Source organism: Carettochelys insculpta, chromosome 20 (assembly GCF_033958435.1).
Source record: "Carettochelys insculpta isolate YL-2023 chromosome 20, ASM3395843v1, whole genome shotgun sequence".
Classification (NCBI taxonomy): Eukaryota; Metazoa; Chordata; order Testudines; family Carettochelyidae; genus Carettochelys; species Carettochelys insculpta.
In genome coordinates, this window is record NC_134156.1 from 4,719,315 (window position 1) to 4,740,747 (window position 21,433).

General features: G+C 38.3%; 1 protein-coding gene across 2 annotated transcripts in view; it reads right to left on the reverse strand.

Moving 5' to 3' along the window:
• Positions 1–21,433, reverse strand: part of TBCD (tubulin folding cofactor D) — a 204,487-nt gene that overhangs the window by 75,741 nt on the left and 107,313 nt on the right. For both annotated transcript variants that reach the window (XM_075014908.1, XM_075014907.1), the window contains exons 18-23: positions 16,876–16,961; positions 11,453–11,533; positions 8,987–9,060; positions 8,104–8,221; positions 7,753–7,813; positions 5,658–5,680 (exon numbers count right to left, since the gene is read on the reverse strand). In XM_075014908.1, the coding sequence (XP_074871009.1) occupies positions 5,658–5,680; positions 7,753–7,813; positions 8,104–8,221; positions 8,987–9,060; positions 11,453–11,533; positions 16,876–16,961 (443 nt within the window). The remainder of the gene's footprint in view (positions 1–5,657; positions 5,681–7,752; positions 7,814–8,103; positions 8,222–8,986; positions 9,061–11,452; positions 11,534–16,875; positions 16,962–21,433) is intronic.

Here is a 21,433-nt window from a genome sequence, read left to right on the forward strand (position 1 = left end):
GAAGAAGCAGTATGAAAATAATTTGGATCTGTAGGAATTAGAAGACTGGAACTTGTTACCTACTAAGTTTATATGCCTCAGAGTCTTTCACTGGGAGGTATGCCAAAAGGCATGCTTGCCCTGAAACAACTGAGATTTCAAAGACCTTTGAGGTTATTAACAATGAGGCAAGCTTATTATACTTAGCCTGGTACTTGCTGATACCTGCAGGCTGTCTTACCCTCTCAACAAGGTTTAAATATCCTAGACTTTTCATTGCAAGCACAAAGCTTTTGCAACACATGTCTAGGAGGTTTGTTAGAGAAAAAGAGGGTGGGATTTGGAATACTTTATTTGGAAGCTTTGTCATCCCAGCAATCAGGACCATGATACATACTTGTATTTCAACTAATTGCAAAACAGCTGTGCTTGATCAGCCAGTTCTTAAGTTAGGCAAGTCATCACATTTTGTTGCATAAGAATTCTGCAACAACAGCTGAACTCATTAGTAAACACATAAGCAGTAACCTGAATACAGAACACAGCATCCTAAACTCAAAGTTCCATGTTTACCACATTAGCTTTGGGGGCTAATATCTCCCCATTAGACTCTGACAAAGGCTCACATCCCCGTCTGATCTGACTTGTTTTTTCCTCTTTTGATAAGTACTGTTGGTACCGGGCCATTTCCACCTTGCTGAATAGACATTGTCAGCTCTGGCCCTCCCTCTTACTCGGATCCCACTCTTTAAATACCCCTCTGAAACCACCCCCCCACCTCATGCGTCTGATGAGCGGGGTCTTTGTCCACAAAAGTTTATGCTCCAAAATATCTGTTAGTCTATAAGGTGCCACAAGACTTCTTGTTGTTCTCAAAGCTACAGACTAACACTGCTACCTCTCTGATACAAGTTGACCACAGTATAAATCAGAAATATCAAAATGCAGTACCTATTGAAAGGGAACAAAGAGAACCCAGAGAATTACAGACCTATCAGACTAACTTCAAAACCTGGAAAGATAATGGAACAAATTATTCAACAATAGATTTGTAAACACCTAAAGAATAATAGGGTTTTAAGGATTAACCAATATAAATTTTTCAAGAACAAATCACACCATACTAACATAATTTCCTTCTTTGATAGAGATACTGGACCAGCAGATATGGGGAAGCAGCACACAATAGCTCTCAATTTCTGTAAGATTTCTGACACAATCCATGCGACAGTCTCACAAGTGAACAAAGGAAATGTGGGCTAGATGAAATTACTATAAAATGGTGCACAAGCGGTTGAAAAACGGTACTCTAGAGTAATTATCATTGGTTTGCTGTTAAACTGGGAGGGCATACTCTAGAGGGGTGCAAGGGACATGAACAACATAGCGGATATGGTCATAAAATACACATATGGACAGGGTTAGAATTCAAAGTGAGTTTCACAAGTCAGACAAATGATCTGAAATGAACAAGATGAAATTTTAAAAAGTGAGATAATTTGCACTTAGGAAGGGAAAAATCAAACAATGCAAATACAAAATGGGACTAATTGGCTACCTGGTAATCTGGGGGTTATGATGGATTAAATATTAAATAAGTGCCCACAATATGACACAGTTGCAAAAAAGCTAGTATTCTGAATTGCATTAACAGGAATGTCACGTATAAGGCACTGATGAAATTTGTGCTGGAGAACCATGTTTAATTCTGAAAGCCACACTTCAGGAAAAATGTGAACAAACTAGAGACAGTCCCGAAGAGAACAAAAAAAAATCTAAAAATGATAATTAAATTCCAGAATAGGTTTCCAAGGGAGCTTGTGGAATCCCCAGCATTGAAGGTTCATAAGAACAGGCTGGACAAATAACTGTTAGAGCTTGTTTAGGTTTACTTGTACTTGGTCCTGCCTAAGCATAGGGGACTGGACCTGGTGATCTCTAAAAGGTCCCTTCCAGTCCTACATTTCTACAACTCTATGAATAACATTATGCATCATAGTACAGTCAGCACTGACTGAAACCTTAAAGGCCTAATAAATCCACTTTTATCAGCATGGAAGCCAGACGCAACAGCTTGGAAGAAACACAGCACTTCATCTTATATCAGTGCTCTATCCATTTCTAAATTATTTTGTGTTACCCCAGTCTTCATGGCAAGATATGCATCAGCTTCAGAACTGGAGTCAAGAAACGAGAGAGAAGTTAAGGTTCACAAACTCTCTTCACATAAATTTCCTCAAGAGTCTCAATAATCATATGGAAAAAGAAAAGGATCACTATTCAAAATACAAATTTGGTAATGCCTACTACTACAATGACTTAAGTGTATTACAATGACATCCCAGCTAACAAGAAAAGATATCAGCCGTGCTTTTTTCAAGGTGACCATCACACTGACTGGATTTAAAATGCTTCAGATATAGCTAGGTTGAGATAGTTGTCTCTTTTCTCATATGAGATAGCTGAAGACACATCTCTGTACACGTGCTATGTTTGAAGCTCTTGTCTGCACTAGGACTAGAGGTCTGCACCCTGTGGCTCCGGAGCCACATAAGGCTCTTTAAATACTTCTTTGTGGCTCCCAACACTATAATTGCAAAGTAAAAAAAAAAAAAAACCTTCTCCTAATTATTTTTGATTAAACAATGAACAGCTAAAAGCCCAATAGTGAGAAATTCATAGCTAAATAGCCAATGATATGTGATCTCAAAATGTTGGATAACTCCCCCTTTAATATGTGCAGTTCATTGTGGGATGATACTATATCTGTTTTGATCATGTTGCTAATAAAGTCTTGATTTTGAAAAAAGAAAAGGAAGCTTGCAGCAAAGAAAAAATGACATTAAACGTAAAGTAAAATAGGCATAATTAACGTGGGTTTGGGAGTGAAAGTCAGGAAGACAGTGGTACATACACATACATGAAATGTGTGAGGAAACAGAATACGGAAAAAATTTGTGAATGTCCTGCAGTAAGCATGTATTGCATTACAAATCATTGTGTGGGCTCCGTTTTTAAAATAAGGGTTGCAAATAGTATGGGTTGACATTAGTTATTAAGGACCATCTCATATTCACATGAATTACAGCTCTTGAATTACTGAGGGTTTTGTTTTTGTTTTTTTAAAAAACAAAAAAAAATTTGAACAAGTGGCTCTTCTTGCTATTTTGGTTCCTGACCCCTACACTATGTAGTGCTTTAAAGTGTGTCTGGGCATGTCAGTTTTTCAATAACTACAAAATAACACACAGTTTTTAAAAAGGTACACTGGACCTGATGCTCAGCTCACACTGATGTAGTTTCATTAGCTTCATTGGAATTACTTCTGATTTAATTCTAGTATGAGATCAAAATTAGGCCCATATTTATTTTCCATATTTAAAAATCATGAACTGCCCAATAACTCTTTCAGGCATAGCTTAACTCCACAATTCATAATAATGTTAGTCTTACTAATGGTAGTCACGAATAAAAAGCTAATTTGCATGTAATACTATGTAAGCCAATGCCCCACTTACAGTATTAGGACTTCTACTAAATCCCAGATGGGAGAATGATGGTGTATGAAAAGACCTTGCACTAGCAAACTCATAGCCTCTTACAATGTACCTTACAGCTACTAAAATTTGCCAATACCAGTTTTCAAACATGCAACTCTACACTTTACTCAACTTCATTTTCTAGCATACCCTGTCATTTTTATAGTGATCTACCTTGTTCAACATGTTAGAACTCATTAGAGTAAAAAAAAAATGAAATATTTTATTGTGGCTCCACTTTTGACCAGTATTAAATATACATTTATGACATTCATGAACATATGAAAAATCTTTTGATAAAATTTATGTTTAAGAACCAAAAAATGGCAATAAAATTCACTCACAGGAAGCAATTTAATTTTCAACATTCTTACTAGGTCTTGTTATACACTGAAGATTCCAAAGAGTCTTCTCTCAAATGGAAACCATTAAGGGTGATGATTACTCATTTCAAACTAGTTCAGCTTGTTCCACCAAGCACTCACCCAGTAATGCCTAAGTCAAATTGCTGGTTTGCTTTTAGAACCTGAACCAAAGGTTTATTGTTCTCAGGCAATTTTAAAGAATTGCCTTTACCCAATAACACTAATATTTTTAAAATGTGCATTAAGCGACACATTTTTGTTTTTCTACAACTATTGTTTAGGGCAAATTATAGTTAATCTAATACGCCAATTTGACATGAGATTCCAATTTAGAAGCCCTACCTCTGATGAAAACACTAAAAGGCATCTTGTAACACCAGTAAGTGCAAGATGTGCACTTTGTGACAACAAGAAAATTATACCCATGCTCCACCCTGACATTAAAGAATTTATAAAAGCCGAAACAGCCACCCACAAAGTCATTGCTACCAACGCATCAATGTTACAAAAAATCAGGCACATTAAGCAAGGAACTAGCAGAAGCTACTTCAAATAAACAACCATGACCTTTGCTATGCACATTTTAGTATCTCAAATTTTAATAAATGCAAATGTGCTTTCACGGAATGGGAAACATTTTAAGTAATGTTACTGGTCACAGAGATTAAGTTCTATGTTACAAATGCACCAATGGTATACAGTAAACTCCCTCATATCTGGCAGCCCTGGAACCAGGACGTTGGCAGATATTCCAATATTCTGGAGAATAGAAAGGTATACCTAACAATGCATAACACTAAAGAAAAACAAGATTAGATAGTAAGAAACAAACAAAAATGTAGCAGAGTACTATATTTACGAACAGTAGTATTGTACACTGACAACTTACACTGTATTTGCTTTCACTATACTATACTTATGGAAAATATAACTAAAATTTACTTATGGTTAAAATACCAGTAATTTGAGAGTTCCAGATGATAGCATGTCGGATATGAAAGAGTTTACTATAGTACTGCATCTCACAATCATACACTCCATGTCCATACTCACCTAGACAAACATCAAGAACATACCACAGTTTAAATTAACACAAGTAATTTATTTGGATCTCAATTCTCATACATAAAAGGGCCAAAACTTGAAGTCTCATTTTAGTGTTAACTCACTTGTTACTCAAATTTTCAGTCAAGTTACCCTTTACTTACTGAAGACTTCACTGAACAAGGAGTGAATGAAAAGAAAAAAACAATTCAATCCAATCTTCATCTGGCCCAAGAATTGAAAAACAAAATTAAACTTCTTGTAACACTGCTGACATAATCAATTAAAAGTGGATGTAGAAAGTAAAAATATTATTTGACTGCAAGGCACTCTTTTGGAAATTTTAGCATTTTGTAGGATAAGGAGAGATTACAGGTCATGTCTCTTGACTAAGTTGAGAAACACAGAGTTGAGACATTTCTTTGGCACAGTATGTACCAATCCCATCTACAATACAGCATCACATGCAGTTCTCATCACCTTCTAATTAGGAATGACCACATAACATGCATCAACAATCCCAATTCCAGCTCCACAGCACTGATTTAGTAAGAATCCTAGGTAAAACGCTCTGCTATGGGCAGAGTTGAAACAAATCTGAGTTTTCCCTCCATCAAATTGACATTCTAAGATCTATTAAATGGAACATGTCTATGTAACTCAACTTTTAAAAGCTAAATTGCCAATTTTTATCGGGTCTAAACAACCACTTTGGTTTCAAATTTCTTACCTGTACAACTGACGACTGCAAAGCTGTAATAAAACAGATAAAAAAATTGACCTGTAAATCAACCCTTCCCTGAAACACACACAAACTAATGCGACTTCTGTAATACATATTAGGTAACAGAAGTATGTCTGTAGGACTAAGGAATCCAAAGGCATATAATTTGAAAAAAAAAGTTTGTATTCTTTCACAGAACTCATTTTCAAAACAATAAATTTCAGAGACCCCGTCAGAATTCACAGCGAAGGCAAACAAATATTCAATATTACCGCCACCGTGCAAAATCTGCTTGCCTCTTCATTTACTCTTATTAAACATATATGTTCAAAAAAATGGTACTTTTATATAAAGACCCCATATTGCATAGATTGAAAAAACACAGAATAAAAAAAGTGTCCCCTTCAAAAATCTTACAAACTAGATGTTAGACAAGCGGCAAGTTAAAACACACAAGGCTGCACAAGAAAACAGCAGCATATCAGGCTGTAGTCTCAGCACATGAGCTGCTCAACCACTGCCCACCACAGCAGGCATTACAGCAAAGAATTAAGGAGGGATTAGAGGATGACAATGAATTGGCTTCATCAATGTTTATGGGCAGCGATTCCTGTGCATGAGGGGCACCATGTGAGAAACTACAAAGATGTGTGGGGGTTGAAAATTTAATATGCAGGTGATAAAGTCTGGCTGCATTAGCCAACCTGGGTAGAAGCTGACACCTCAAAGCATATGTGAGATGACAGGTAGCATATAATTAGGCTATGAAGTGCTCTTGAAGTAAAAACAAGCAGTTTATGTTTCATACAAGTGGGAAAGGGTTGCTAGAGAAGGTGAAAGTGATGAGCTAGGAAAGTGACCTCTGTATGTGCACTGCAAATGGATGCAACTGGGACAAAATAACATTTGTCAAAAAACAAAGAGAATGCTGCAAGATGATGAGAGACTGGGTGAAATTCAAACTGTGTGGAAGGACAGGAAAGGCCTACCTAAGAGGTGATATACAGAATGCATCTGCAAGGTTTAGACACAGCCTGGATGTGACAATCTAGAGAGAGGCCTATATAGAGAATAAAAAAAAAAAAAGGAGGGCAGCGGGAGGGCTTGCAGGGAAAATTGAGAGGTCAGTTTTAGCAATGCTGAGCTTGAGCTAGTGGCTGGCCAAGGAGATATCAAAAAGTAAAGCCAAGATGTTAGTCTGGAACAGAAAGAGACATCGGAAAGGAGAGACTGAAATGTGAGTTGTCCTATGAATGATACCTTGAATGTATTTTGAGTGATGAGATGTAGCAAGAGAACAGAAGGACAACAAGGACAGCTTTTTGTGAAACTCCCACAGAAAGTTGTAGAGCAGATGAGGAGGATTCTCTGAAGAACTTGCTATAACAGTAATTAGAGAGGTGAGAGAAGAGCCAGGAGTCATGGAATCAAGAGAGGATAGGATTTCAAGAAAAGCATGACTGATAATTTCAAAGCAGAAGACAAGTTAAGGCAGTGAGAGGCAACCTAAGCTACCGGGCTGCAAGACTGGTGTAATCAAGAGGGTCTCCTGGGATAGGATAGTTTTGCTAACTGCACTTGCCTATCTAGAATTTGAGGGGTGTGCTGAATGAACCATCACAGCACTTCAATTGGATGAAGAGGGAGCACGTGGCTCTCACAATGTTGTGTGCAATCAGCAAGTACCTCACTTTACGGGCCCTTACTTTAAATGCATGTGACTTTTGCAATACCATTTGGAAAAAAAGCTATGTGGATGAAATCTAGCGGAACCTGGCAATCTGCATAGCTAAAATCGCGTTATCAGCCATCCACTGCTATGCCTAGCGTAGACATAGCCTAAGATTTCAAATATGGCATTCAGTGAGGATAGCATTCCTTAACTAGGAACATATCAAAAGTGGAAGTGGAAAGAACAAATCTGTAATAAAATCAGTCAGCATAATCCCAGATATACTCAGCAGCAAGAGACCAGAAGTGAAGAAAAGGATGGGAGGGAGGGAAAAACGTGTAGGATATAGGAGAATTTTGGAAGAAAAGAACACCTTTTGACAGCCTTTGTACAAGAATGTAAACACAGCTATTTATACTTGGCACAAACCTCCCAATGGATCTGCTTAAGTCCCTCCAACGATTTTTCATCAAAATAATCCATAATTGATCTGCAATATTACAAAAAGATTTTAAGTCCAAACACTGAAATTTCTTGAACTTACATTCAAAAACAGCCCTCACTAGACAAATGTTGCAACCAACCGCCAGGCTTAACCCTCCCGAACGGCCCCCCCCACATCATCCGGGGGCCCAGGATGTCCTTGGGAAAAATTTAAAAAAAATCACAATAGATGAGAAGGTGTCTAAGACAGAGTTTTTTGTAATCGTATTAGAGAAGTTTCTTAAAGATCATAGGTTAATAAGAAACATGATAGTTTAGATATTGTTGTTTTCATACCTGTTATTCTCTGCTGCTAATTTGTACAGTGCATGGGCGATCTCAGCACAGGCAAGAATGGCCCCATGACGAGTGTGTAAATCTGGGCCCACTGCTAATGGTAGCAGTCCGGGCAAAACTGCAAGAAATGAAATTAAAAAATTGTAATTACATATTATATTATATTACTACATATAAATGCTTTTGTCTAGAAATTTATGTGGACAAATTATTTCTAGGAAAGTTGTTTTCTCCAGAAATGTTTGGCTTACAGAAAACATGAACATGTTCAGATCCCTAAACATGAAAATCAGTTTTAAAGATGTAAGAGTAGCCAGTGTTATCAAAATATATCAAAACTGTCCATTTCCCAGTTGGATTTTTCAGGCTGGCATAAATAAAATGGTCTCCCTCCAGCGGCACATTATGAACAAGCACTTCCTTTAGTTCTCTGTTAACCAGATTTTAAATGCACTGATTTTCATTGTACCTACCCTAACTACGTATGTTAGAAAGATTTACAGAAATCTGCAGCTTGCTGGCTGTTACATGTGCTAATCAAGACATTTTTGGGTTTCAAGATGCACTCAGTCACTTCTTAATTTTTTAACTGATACGTAAATGTGGTTCTTCATCTACATTGGATTGGCTGAAGGCTGCATTTCAAAATTCTGCTACATTTTCCCTTCCCAAATATCACTGTAATTCATTAAAAGAAAGTCTTCATGCCATCGGAATTACAGCATCACTATATTCAGTTGTGGGAAAAATCTTGTTTAATCTTTTAATAAGCCATAATAAATTGGACGTTGTTTAAGTCTTGTTTTCCTGGTATGTTTTTGCTATGCGCTCAGAGACACTTGATATGAGGTGCTACGTAAAACACAGATTTACTGTTACTCACCCACATTTGTCATATATTCAGGAGCCTGTGGAGTTAGGTTATGCAGAGCCTTGGTTGACAGCTCTCGAATAACACTGTGGAGATTATAAAGAAAGTTTCTTGTTCAGATTCCATAAATCGGTGAAATATCAGTTACTGACTGCTACTCTTTCTTCATAACAAAAGCAGTTGCCTGTTATGACCCCATCATGCAATCAGACCTGCAGACAGACAAACCCCTGCATTGCAAAGAATCCTGTCAGCACCTCAAACAACTTCTTGTGTATGAGACAATTTAACATTCTTCTAGTGAAGAAATAAATTTCTATTATTCAAGGGATGAATGAAAAATAATCAGCTTCATACATGTTGTTTGAATTATACATATGTGGACACTCTTCAATAGATACTGTACCCCATGCTCACACACCTTAGCCCATACACACTAAAAAGATCCTGAGGGGGCACAGAAGGATAGCTAAACCATAGGCGACACAACTATCTATGAAAAAGCATGTGCTGACAAATCACATTAAGGATTTCTCATTAAGATGAGAAATGTTTTACCATCATTTTTAACATTTTTATTGTCCCTTGCTAGTTACTACTCTTAATTCACAGAAAGTCAAACTGCCTTTTACACAGAGTGCTGGCTTAATTAGATTTTTCTTAAGACAGGGAAGCTAGAAAATGAAACATTTAATTGCTGCAGATGCTTTTTGTCATGGACTAAAAGAAAAGGATAATTGTGGCCCTGGAATGGCAAGACCATAGTTAATGTTTTTAAATTTAAATTTCCAGCGTTGATGGTCTATAGTTCTCTTAAAAAAAAAAGAATATTGAAAACCCTAATAAAAAGGCTTAGACTCCTTTTAAAATACATATATCTAACAGCTCACAGAGTCAATAAAATTAATCACAAAAGCTTTGTGTGACACGTATATTACTAAATATAATTTTTTCACCACAATGAGCAACACCAATTTTAAAAGTTGACAAACGGTGATGGAGCTGTTTCTTTAAATCAGGGAAAGTCCAGCATACATCAGATATGCACAAATTATTACAGCTTTACTTACATGTGTCATTTTACATGCAAAAGAACATTTATGCAACCATTCTAGAGCCGAGAAAAGTTAGGTGCCCACCTCCAATTGAAAATCCTGAGGCTCTTCTGGAAGCTCAAGCCTTAAAATACACCATCACACCTATCTCTTGAAAATTTCTTATTTCTTACATACCTTGATTTTGCAACACTTACAACACAGTGCAATTAAAACAGAAAAGAGACACTTCTGAATTCTGAAAGTCCTACATAGACATTTGTATGGACAAACATTTAATTAATATGAACATAAATAAAATGGTGAACAAAACAATAAAAGTCTCACAAAAAGAGATGAATGGGTGCTTTGTTTTCCCCCTGCATTTGCCCATGCCAAAACAAGAGAGTAATTTTAAGTACTACCCTGGTGTAGTATTCCTGAAAGCAAATTACCATTAAAAAACACTTCCAATAGTTAACGGAAATATCCAATCCAGTCAAGAACTGCCATGTAAAAAAAGCACAGTTACAGTGCATGACTGTCCATTTTTCACACCACATATAAAGACACCACCCAATAGTATGGAATATGGCACTCCTCCAAATATTAGTGGCCCAAATCAGGCAGCCTAAAGTTAGCTCTTGGCTGCATGAATGAAATCTTACTGATGAAAGAGACAAAGAAAGAGGAAAAGCAGAATAAATATGGATGGTAGCACCTAAGGGCTCAGACCAAATACTGTGAGGGACGACATCATGAGCAGTAATAACAGTTTATAGTATTGTTTCATCACATTTACGTTATACATATACCCATGTCAATGGTCATGCAACAATGAATACAACTACATTTGTCTTCCCAAATTAAGTCTACATAATCAATAATTATATAGTAATGATGCTGACATCAGATATTTGATATAATGTATTAAATAATGATGCATTTTACTCACCTCCTAAAACTAGATGTAAAAGTCGCAACAACTAAAAACATGTTTTAAGTGAAGCTTTCCAACAGTGGGGAGGCATCCATGTCAACCTCCTGGCACCACAAGATATAATTTCATTATGTTCCCACAATCCGTTATATCATCACAAAGTGCTCATTGTGACCCCATAAGTAAGTGGGAGCTCTTCATGCCTCATTAGAAAATTTTGAGATCCCTCCCTACATTGAGAATGACTAATGTAAGCCACTGCCAATCAAATACTTTAGCAATTCTAAAAATAGTTTTAAAAGCAGTCCCTTAGCTAGGAAAAAATAATCAAGATTTGTAAGCCCAGTGCAATTAAATCTGATCCCGGTAGAGGTTTCTAGTTCCTATCACAACACAGATAAACACAAATGGACAACCACCTTCTCCCTTTAAAGAAAGCCACAAGTAAAATTTACAGAATACTTGACTTCCAGATAATAATATAAGCTACATTTTGAAACATACCCATCCCAATGGTTGATCTTCATGTTAACCAGGTGGTCAATCATAGGTCGTGTATACTCAGGAAAACTAGCAATGAACACACTAAAAAAGAAAGAAGTACATGCATATGTACAAGAGAGTACAGAATGTATATCAGTTTGAATTTTAGCACGTGCAGTAGAATTAGGGTTGTTTGATCACAGTTAACTCACACAATTAATTCAAAAATTAGCTGCAATATAAAATTATTTGTCAATCAGTTTTAATTGTTTTGTTAAGTAATAAAACAAATGAAATTTATTAAATATTTTGGATGTTCTTCTACATTTTCAAATATATTCATTTCCATTGCAATACTGAATCCAAAGTGTAAAGTGTTCCCTTTTTATTATTTTTATGATGTTTGTACTGTGAAAATCATAAAAGATATAGTATTTTTCAGTTCACCTCATATAAGTACAGTAGTGTACTTGTAGTGTATTACCATGGAAGTGCAACTTACAAATGTAGACTTTTTTGGTTAAAAAACTCCACTCTAAAAAATGAAACAATGTAAAATGTTAGGGCCTACAAGTTCATTCATTCCTAAGTTTTCTTCAGCCAATCTCTAAGATAAACAAGCTTGTTTATATTTTTGAGATAATGCTGCCCACTTATTTACATTGTCCTCAGAAAGTGAGGACAGTCATTTGCGTGGAACTTGCAAGGTATTACCAGTATTGCAAGGCATTTACATGTCAGATATGCTACACGTTCCTATGTCCCTTCATTCTTCAGCCACCATTCCTGAGGACATGCTTCCATGTTGACAATGCTTGTTAAAAAAAACCAAAACAATGCATTCATTAAATTTCTGACTGAACTCCCTAGGGGAGAATGGTATGTCTCCAATTCTGTTTTACCCGTGTTCTGCCATACATTTCAGGTTAACAGTATCAGATGAGTCAGCACATGTTGTTCGTTTTAAGAATACTTTCACTGAAGATTTGCCAACAAAACAGTTTCCCTCCCTTGTCAAATTTAAATTTTTTTTTTCTTTCTTGGGTTAGACGTTTACATTTATCATAGTCCTATACAGTATTTTGCTCTTCCAAGGCTAGATTGGGGGATATAATTCAGTGGCAGTATAGTGTATAAGCACGGTATGTGCATCATTCCTTTCCCCCCAACCAGTGCTGATATATATACATGGAGGAAAGTCTAATTACTACTATGAGTTACTCCATTTAGTCAAATGACAGTGGATCTGAAGGTTACAAATCTCCTGCTGACCAACACAAGCAAACTGAAAACACAAACTCCAATATGTGGAATCATTATGCTGATGCCCACATACCTTCATGCTTCTTCATATTTGTACAGTGTCCCCATCCCTCTTCCCTTGGTTTCAGTCCCAGTTTTCCAAGCTCCTCACCCTACCTAGGGAATCCCATTCTCCCAGCCTGGTTCCCCTACCTAGCTAACAGACTCTGTGCCATCTCTCCCAACTCCCAGTTCAGATACCCAAACCCAGCATGATCTGCATCAGTTGAGAGCTGCAGTTACTCACTGTTGGGCTATAACACACTCAATGCTGACAAAATGGGGAATTTTGCTGCTAAAATCTAGTTACCTACTGAAGCTGTGTGTATACTCACCCAGAAGGTTGACAGCTGATATGCAATTTTAGGTATGCCAGTTGTGTACCTAAAATCAGCTTTTCAGACATCAGCTTCCATGCTTGTTTTCATGGCAGAAGATTGATGGGAACAGTCCTCCCATTGACCTTCCTTAATCCTCATGACTTGTGAGGATTTCCAGGGCCAACCTTGACCCTGGAATAAGCCATTTCACACAGGTGCAAAATGGCATCCAGAAAGACAGAACCTGAATCAGTGTTGATGTAGCCTAAGTATGTACAAGCTGGCATTTTTTTTTAAGTCTTATAACTTGGCCCAATTAGGGGAAATTTTTCACTGGAATGGAAAAAGGCACATCTGTGATAAAAACCCTGCTACTCCCCCAGCCAAATTTAGATCCCTGCTTTAAAGTATTGGTAAATCAGAATATTTCAAAGATAAGGTCACCAGATTTTTTTAAAATGGACATTTTTATTTAATTGCTTCCAGAAAGGCAGAATCCTTAATACTTGAAATTAAAAAGACATTAAACAAAATAAAGCCTGAGATAGACATTCAGCACAGAAAGTGTCAGGCCAAACAATTAAGCTCAGCAAAGTTATAAACAACTGAAAATGGGTTTTTAATAGGAAGTTTTCAGCTATTTTAATAATATACAGGCTTACCAGACTAAATAAATATTATGTGGCAATATTCACAGAACTTTTTTATATATCTTCATTACTAAAAAATAGTCAAATGCAGAAAATGCAAACACATAGAACAATAAACATCCATAGTAAGAACTTTATTATGCTATGGTTGCTTAAAGAAAGCTCTATACAGACTTTTATACCTACACAGATTCCCTTCATAGCTAATGGGAATCTATGCAGACATAAGAGTCAAGTAACAGTTCTCTTTGAAGGGCTGAAAGTCTAAATAAGAATAATGGAAACTGTACCCTACGTTATGATCTTTCAAAATTACCTAATCAATTATACCACCTCACGGAGGTCCTGTAAGAAAGGTCCATTCTTCCATCCATAACATAATGGTACATATTTTCTATCGAGACAATGTCCTTGCACTTTGATGTCATTAAGACAAAGAATTAATGAAGTACTGACCCGATTAATTGCAGCTATTGCTAGCAGACCCAACAGGTGAATATTAAAAGCCTGTCTACACCACCACTTTAACTGTGCTGTAACTTTCTTGCTTGGGGTGTAAAAAAACCACACAGAACTACCCGATCAACCAGTCCAAAACCACCACCATCACACTGGGAGGGAATGACCTGGAAGATGTGGAGAACTTCACCTATTTGGGGAGTACTGTAGGCAGAGATGGAGGAACAGATAAGGATATCAATGCCTAGATAGGAAAAGCAACAGCTGCAGTCACGACTCCCCATCCTATACGGCATTCACAAATCACATCTGCGAAGACTATACTGTGGATCTTCAACACAAATGTGAAGAGTGTGCTCTTGTACAGATGCGAGACCTGGCATACTAAAAAGTCTTCAAATAACAAGCTACAGACAGACATTCACAAACAATATATCTGAGGTACATCCTTCACATCAAATGGCAAGACTTTGTCACAGATGAGGAGCTTTGGAACAGAGCAGGACAAGAACCACTTGATAATCAAATCAAGAGAAGAAAGTAAGGATTGCTAGCCCACACTCTCAGAAAACCATCATCCATCATAGTCCGTCAAGCTTTCAAATGGAACCCGCAAGAAAAACGCAAACGAAGAAAACCTCGAACAATATGCAAAATATCTACTGAAACTGAAGGACAAGAACTGTGGTATTCTGGGAGCCATCTAGAAGTTTCGTCCCAAGACAGAGTGAAGTGAAGGAGACCTGTAGATGACCTATGCTCTACTCAGAGTACAAGGGTTTAACTAAGTAAAATAGTAAATCTGGGATATGATTACTTTAATTCAGGTCTATGTATTGCAGTTCAGTGTACAGAGACTTTGGTTCAAACACAATTTAGAAAAAGTCTTAAACTGGATTTAAAATACAATACAGATGCGCACAAGGTTTCATAAAATGGTGACTTGAATGCACTAACCCTGGGCTTACATCACTGAGTAGACATACCCTGAGTCTTGCTGATCTCTTGGTTTCAAATGATACCAAGTACTATTTCCATGAATCTGTTTTAAATTTGTTTTCTGTTTCACTGAACGTCCCCTTATTCTTGTATGGAGGAGAGGATTAACAGGAGAGCCTCTCTAATCCATCTTTTCTATAAGCTAAACATTTCTAGTCTTTCAATCTCACTTCACATGGAAGTCTTCTCTGTGCCACGTCATTTTTATTAACAGATTCTGAAATTTCCTTATTTCTGTGCTAGCAGTTTTTTCATGGGTCCATTCCTCCATCCCATAACATAATGGTACGTAGAGAGGTAGCCATGTTAGTCTGTATCTTCTGGAAAAATTTCCAGATCTGAAGAAGTGGGTCCGTCCCATGAAAACTCATCACCTAATAAATTATTTTGGTAGTCTTTACAGTGCTACAGGACTGTTTTTTTGTTTGTGATTCACAATAGCTTTTTTAATTCTATAAATATTATTCTTCAGACAGTTCTTTATACAGACCACAATAGAACTGTTTTTTACAGTTAATACAGAAATAATGACTTGTCTCTCTAGTGTGGTACTAGTGAGCAAGCCAGCATTATTGTCTAATTTATTAACTTGATATATAGAAGTGTCCTATATGGGCGCTATTATAGCAAAATGAAAGACTCAGAATGCAGTCTGGAGTACACTTTGAAGTAGTATACAGTAAGCCATAGTCAGGGACTTTCACTGCACTGCCAGTATCCACACAGGAAACTACTACACAACAAACTGGTGCATTGTATATTTACATCCTTGCTTGCTCAGAGTAACTTTTCATGAACACAATGATAAAAGTAGTTCAAATTACTCCTTTCAATGTGCATTACCTTGAGTATGTCAGCAATTAATTTGTTTCCCCATCATACCCATCACCACTTATTTGTCTGAGATTCCAAAGTCCCTCAAAATCTTCTCCATTCTTAACTAAGCTAAGTAATTTCACGTCACCTGTAAATTTCACCAAACTGTGCACTACCTCCATTTACTGATTGTTAACTAGTACCAAAGATTCAAGAGAGTCGAACATGACCAGCACGGAAGCCAATATCATTCACCAACAACTTCGTTGGACTGGTCACATGGTTCAGATGTCTGATCAGCGCCTCCCAAAACAGATTCTGTTCTCCAAGTTGGAGGAAGGACAGATGAAGTTCTGTGGGACAGCAGAAGCAACATAAGGAGATGCTGAAGGCACACATGAACAAGTGCAGCATCGGTGTCAACATCTGGGAAAACCTGGCCCAAGACCATCCCCTATGGAGAACTGTAATCCATGCAGGGATGGTGCAATCTGAGACGTCCCATGACAGTGCAGACAAGGAGAAGAAAAGAGCATCAAAAACTACCCCGCGCTCATCCAAAAGCTACCAACAGCTGCCCCTTCTGTGACAAGATCTGCAGCTCCAGAATCAGGCTTATCAGACATCAATGGACTCAAAAATAGGAGGGTGACATGAAGACACCCCTACTTGTTATCGAGTGACCATGAACAAGATGATGTAGTAAAGAACATCAGAACTAGTTCAAAACCTTGGGACACCTCACTGTCAAGCTTCTGCCATGTTCTGCATGCAACCTGTGTTCACAGGTAGGAATACGAAAAATCAGTTTTCTGTTTCTTAATAAACAAAACAATACATGCTCTAACACATAAAGCTGGCGCTTTAAGTGTAGGAAAACTAATACATGTGAACTTACCTTATATTAAGGAAACAATTAACTCTGTTACCAACAGCGAAATAATCAGCTGCAGTCAAAATGTCAATGCCATGTGGAAAAGTTCCCTATCAATATTAAGAAAAGAGAAAAAATTACAATGACTGAGTATATCTTGCAGCAGAATCAACAGCTGAAATACCAGCAGGCAGTACCTATCCACATTAACTCCTCATTTTGTGGAAATTATATCTATGCAAAAGAGATGTCTGAAGTGATGAACAGCTCACTCCACTTCAAAGAGCACGGCCAAAAGACAGAGCAAACCATAACAGGCAGCAATTTCTATAATACTAAAAATAATTTGAAATCATTAATTTAACTGTGTTAAATATATTTTGCCATGGTTCCTCAACTTCAGAAGCTTATAATTGCACTTTTCTATTTCCTTTCTATATTCCACAAAGTTGCCAAAATATGGCTTTGGATATATGGCCAATTTCAGTGGAAGCCACGTGTGCATCTGAAATCAGAATACAGGCCTGTTTGTCCATTCACTTTAAATGTGAAGAAAGAGTCTGTATCAGTAAGTGGATTCACAACCTGTTTCCTTTGTTTTGTTACCACAGTCTGCATCTATCTAGCCAAGGAGTCAGCAACGCCTGGCATGCATGCCAAGAGTGGCATCCAAGCCGATTTTCATCAGCACACCACGTGGGAGCTCAGCCCCACCCCTCATCCCCCACGCAGTTGGGACTTGCTCAAAGCCATGATGCCTGCATATTAACAAAAGACTAGCTAATGCTACCAACCACAACCTAAATGGTAGAGCTCTGCATCTTTATTTATTTATTTATGAAGCTGTTGTAAGCAAGACTATTGGTGACTTTAAAAAGCATCACCAGCACTCGGACCATACAGAGAGGCCAAAAGGTCAAATTCCAGCACTCTGCCTTGGAAAGGTTGCTGACTCCTAGTCTAGACCTATAATCTCTACATACACACAAAGTGATGCAAACGCTGTAACTAGACTCTCACCACTATGGTTTAAATTTTCTTCCCTAAACATAGTATAATATATATTTATCTACTTCTCCTGAAATAGGTTTACCATCCTAATCTTTCACTGTAATAGCATCCAGCTCATCCACCACTGACCAACTGAAAATTACAGACATCACTTTCAGTTTGGCCTTAGAGGAGTCTCCTTCCCCCTGAAATCACTCTTTGCCACCTGCATTCATGATGATTTGCTTTCATGAAAGCCTCTTCAGATGATCTCTGATGGACAGAAACGGTTTCTATTTTCAGAGTAAAACAAATAGGACAACAGCTGATGAGCAACCTATGAACACTGCTATAAAATTAAAACCCCTCCTACTGAATACAAGGGATGTTCACATTTAACTGGCAAGCCTTACCCTAAACAGATGAGGCTAACTGGTTACTAACAACCAGAGGTGGCTGGAGAAGCACCCCACCCCTCACCACAGGGAGGGGAGTGCTCCAGCCCCACATGGCCCTCTGCAGCTGGTGGCATGCTCCAGTACAGTTCATACAGCCCTCATCCACAGTGGGCATGGCCTGGGAACCTTGTGGGCAGGGGTGCTCCAGCCCAGCCAGAACTGCCCTGTTTGCATCCTACCCAGTTGCCCTTCCCTCCCCACACCACATTTAATCAGTTAACCAGTTAACCTTAGTGTTCAACTGTTTAACTGATTAAACATCACTTTACATCCCTACTTCATACTGTATAATCTAATTAACTACACCTTACATTATAATGAAGGGCTCAGGGAAGTAGGGAGCATTATTAGAGGGAGTAGATCTTTACATTTAAGACAAACTTCATTATAAACAAGAGCTTTTCCTTCAATTACTTGTTCCACACTAGTGTAATACCAACAAATGGAACTGAACTTAAGACCACTGAAGCTTAGTGCACGAACTTTTAGCAGCTGAGCTAAAGGCAGCTGCCTGTTAGCAAAGGCTGTAGGAGGGACTCATTTTTCCTCTTTAAGAGAGCAAAGTGCCACTGCATTGGAATGTAAACAATGCTGAGTAGGGCTACATCTACACGTGAACCCTACATCGAAGTAGCCTATTTCGATGTGGCAACATCGAAATAGGCTATTTCGATGAATAACGTCTACATGTCCTCCAGGGCTGCCAACGTCGATGTTGAACATCGACGTTGCGCAGCACCACATCAAAATAGGCCCTGCAAGGGAATGTCTACACGCCAAAGTAGCACACATCGAAATAAGGGTGCCAGGCACAGCTGCAGACAGGGTCACAGGGCGGACTCAACAGCAAGTCGCTCCCTTAAAGGGCCCCTCCCAGACACACTTTCACTAAACAGCGCAAGATACACAGAGCCTACAACTAGTTGCAGACCCTGGGCATGCAGCATGGATCCCCAGCTGCAGCAGCAGCAGCCAGAACCCCTGGCCTACAGGCTGCTGCACACGGTGACCATAGAGCCCCGCAGGGGCTGGAGAGAGAGCGTCTCTCAACCCCCCAGCTGATGGCCGCCATGGAGGACCCCGCTATTTCGATGTTGCGGGACACGGATCGTCTACACGTTCCCTACTTCGACGTTCAACGTCGAAGTAGGGCGCTATTCCCATCCCCTCACGGGGTTAGCGACCTTGACGTCTCACCGCCTAATGTCGATTTCAACTTCGAAATAGCGCCCAACACGTGTAGCCGTGACGGGCGCTATTTCGAAGTTGGCGCCGCTACTTCGAAATAGCGTGCACGTGTAGACATGGCTTAGGTGTGTGGGTTATACTAGCAATAATGTTACTCTCACAGAAAATAATGTCATATAAATCTTATAGATACATACTACATTTTCTACAATGCATATCACAAATTAGATGACGTTCTGCACGTAAGCAGAATCAAATTTTCAGATCAGCTAAAAGGAAACACACTCACTAGAGATTTATATATTCATACATACATACATACATACACACACACACACTCTCTCTCTCTCTCTCTCTCTCACTCACTTCATGGTGCATTTATCCATTGAGAAACTTTTCAAATAAACCAGCAATTTTAAAAAAATGTAATTCCATCACATCAATCATATTTCTCATTGTGCTATACAAATGTATAATTGCTCTTTTCGGAAGACACTCATGACATGTTTATGCATGTAGCCAATTCATTGCCAGCCATGTCTAATTGCTTATACAGAGGTAATATATTAAAAATTTTGATTGGTTCACCTTGATTTCAATTAGCATTATGATACAAAGTTATATTTCCTCATGGAAGAGGCAGCATGGCATACTCAACCCATAATTAAGGGCAAATGTAAACTAACCAACAATTGAACACACTACTCCTAGGCCATGTCTACAATAGCCCAAAACTTCGAAATGGCCATGCAAATGGACACTTCAAAGTTTACTAATGAAGCGCTGAAATACATATTCAGCGCTTCATTAGCATGCAGATGGCCACAGCACTTCAAAATTGATGCGGCTCACCGCCACGTGGCTCGGCCAGACAGGACTCCTTTTCGAAAGGACCCTGCGTATTTCGAAGACCCCTTATTCCCATCTGCTCAGAGGAATAAGAGGACTTCGAAGTAGGAGGGGTCCTTTTGAAAAGGAGCCCCTTCTGGACAAGCCGTGCGGCGGCGAGCCGTGTCATTTTCGAAGTGCAATGGTTGTCCACATGCTAATGAGGCGCTGAATATGTATTTCAGTGCTTCATTAGTAAACTTCGAAATGGCAATTTGCATGGCCATTTCGAAGTTTTTGGCTAGTGTAGACATAGCCCTAGTTACAAAAGAGATACGTCACACGATATGTAAACAAGGATGCTGTGCATGATTACAGAGTCTGGAACATCTGGACAATTTCTTTCATTTGCCTCCCCTCCATTTGGGCTAAAGGAATGCAAAATAACGTATAAAGCATCCAAACCATTTTTGGAAAGTGCACTTCAATATTAAAATTCATTTTATTAAAAAAAGTGCTCCTAATTTCATTTATTCGTGAATATATTCTGGGCCCTTTTTAAAAAAAGAAGTTTTCACCTACAGAGAATCTTTAAATCTGCCCATAGCTGTAAAAAGCAACGTATATGATATGTCACACACACAGATACTTCTCTCACTTGCAACAAAGAATAGATTACAGAGCTGATGCAGTCAGGAACAAGACAACAACAAAACTGCTCTTTTTCCCCCTCAGCTAATTATTAAAAATATCAGTGCGTCAGATGGAAAATAACTACATTACTTCCTGCCTACCTGGAGAAAGGAAGTCAGTTGCACGAGATTATACACAGATAAAGAGATAGAATGGGTGTATCCAATGGTTTGAAGTAGCCATTCTCCTAGGCAGCAAGAAATGGTTCACTACCCCTCCCAAAGGAAGAATGTGAGTCACGGATATTGTATCATCTCACTGTCAGGTTCTGTGCCACTGTGACTTGTTGTTTCATTGTAGATCCCTCAAGAAAATGTCAGAGCAGATGCAAAATCTATTACCTATCTGTATGTAATGAGTTCAGATGCAGGAATGCACGTGGCAACATCCAGCTGACAATGACATTATTTTTGGCTATGGAGTAT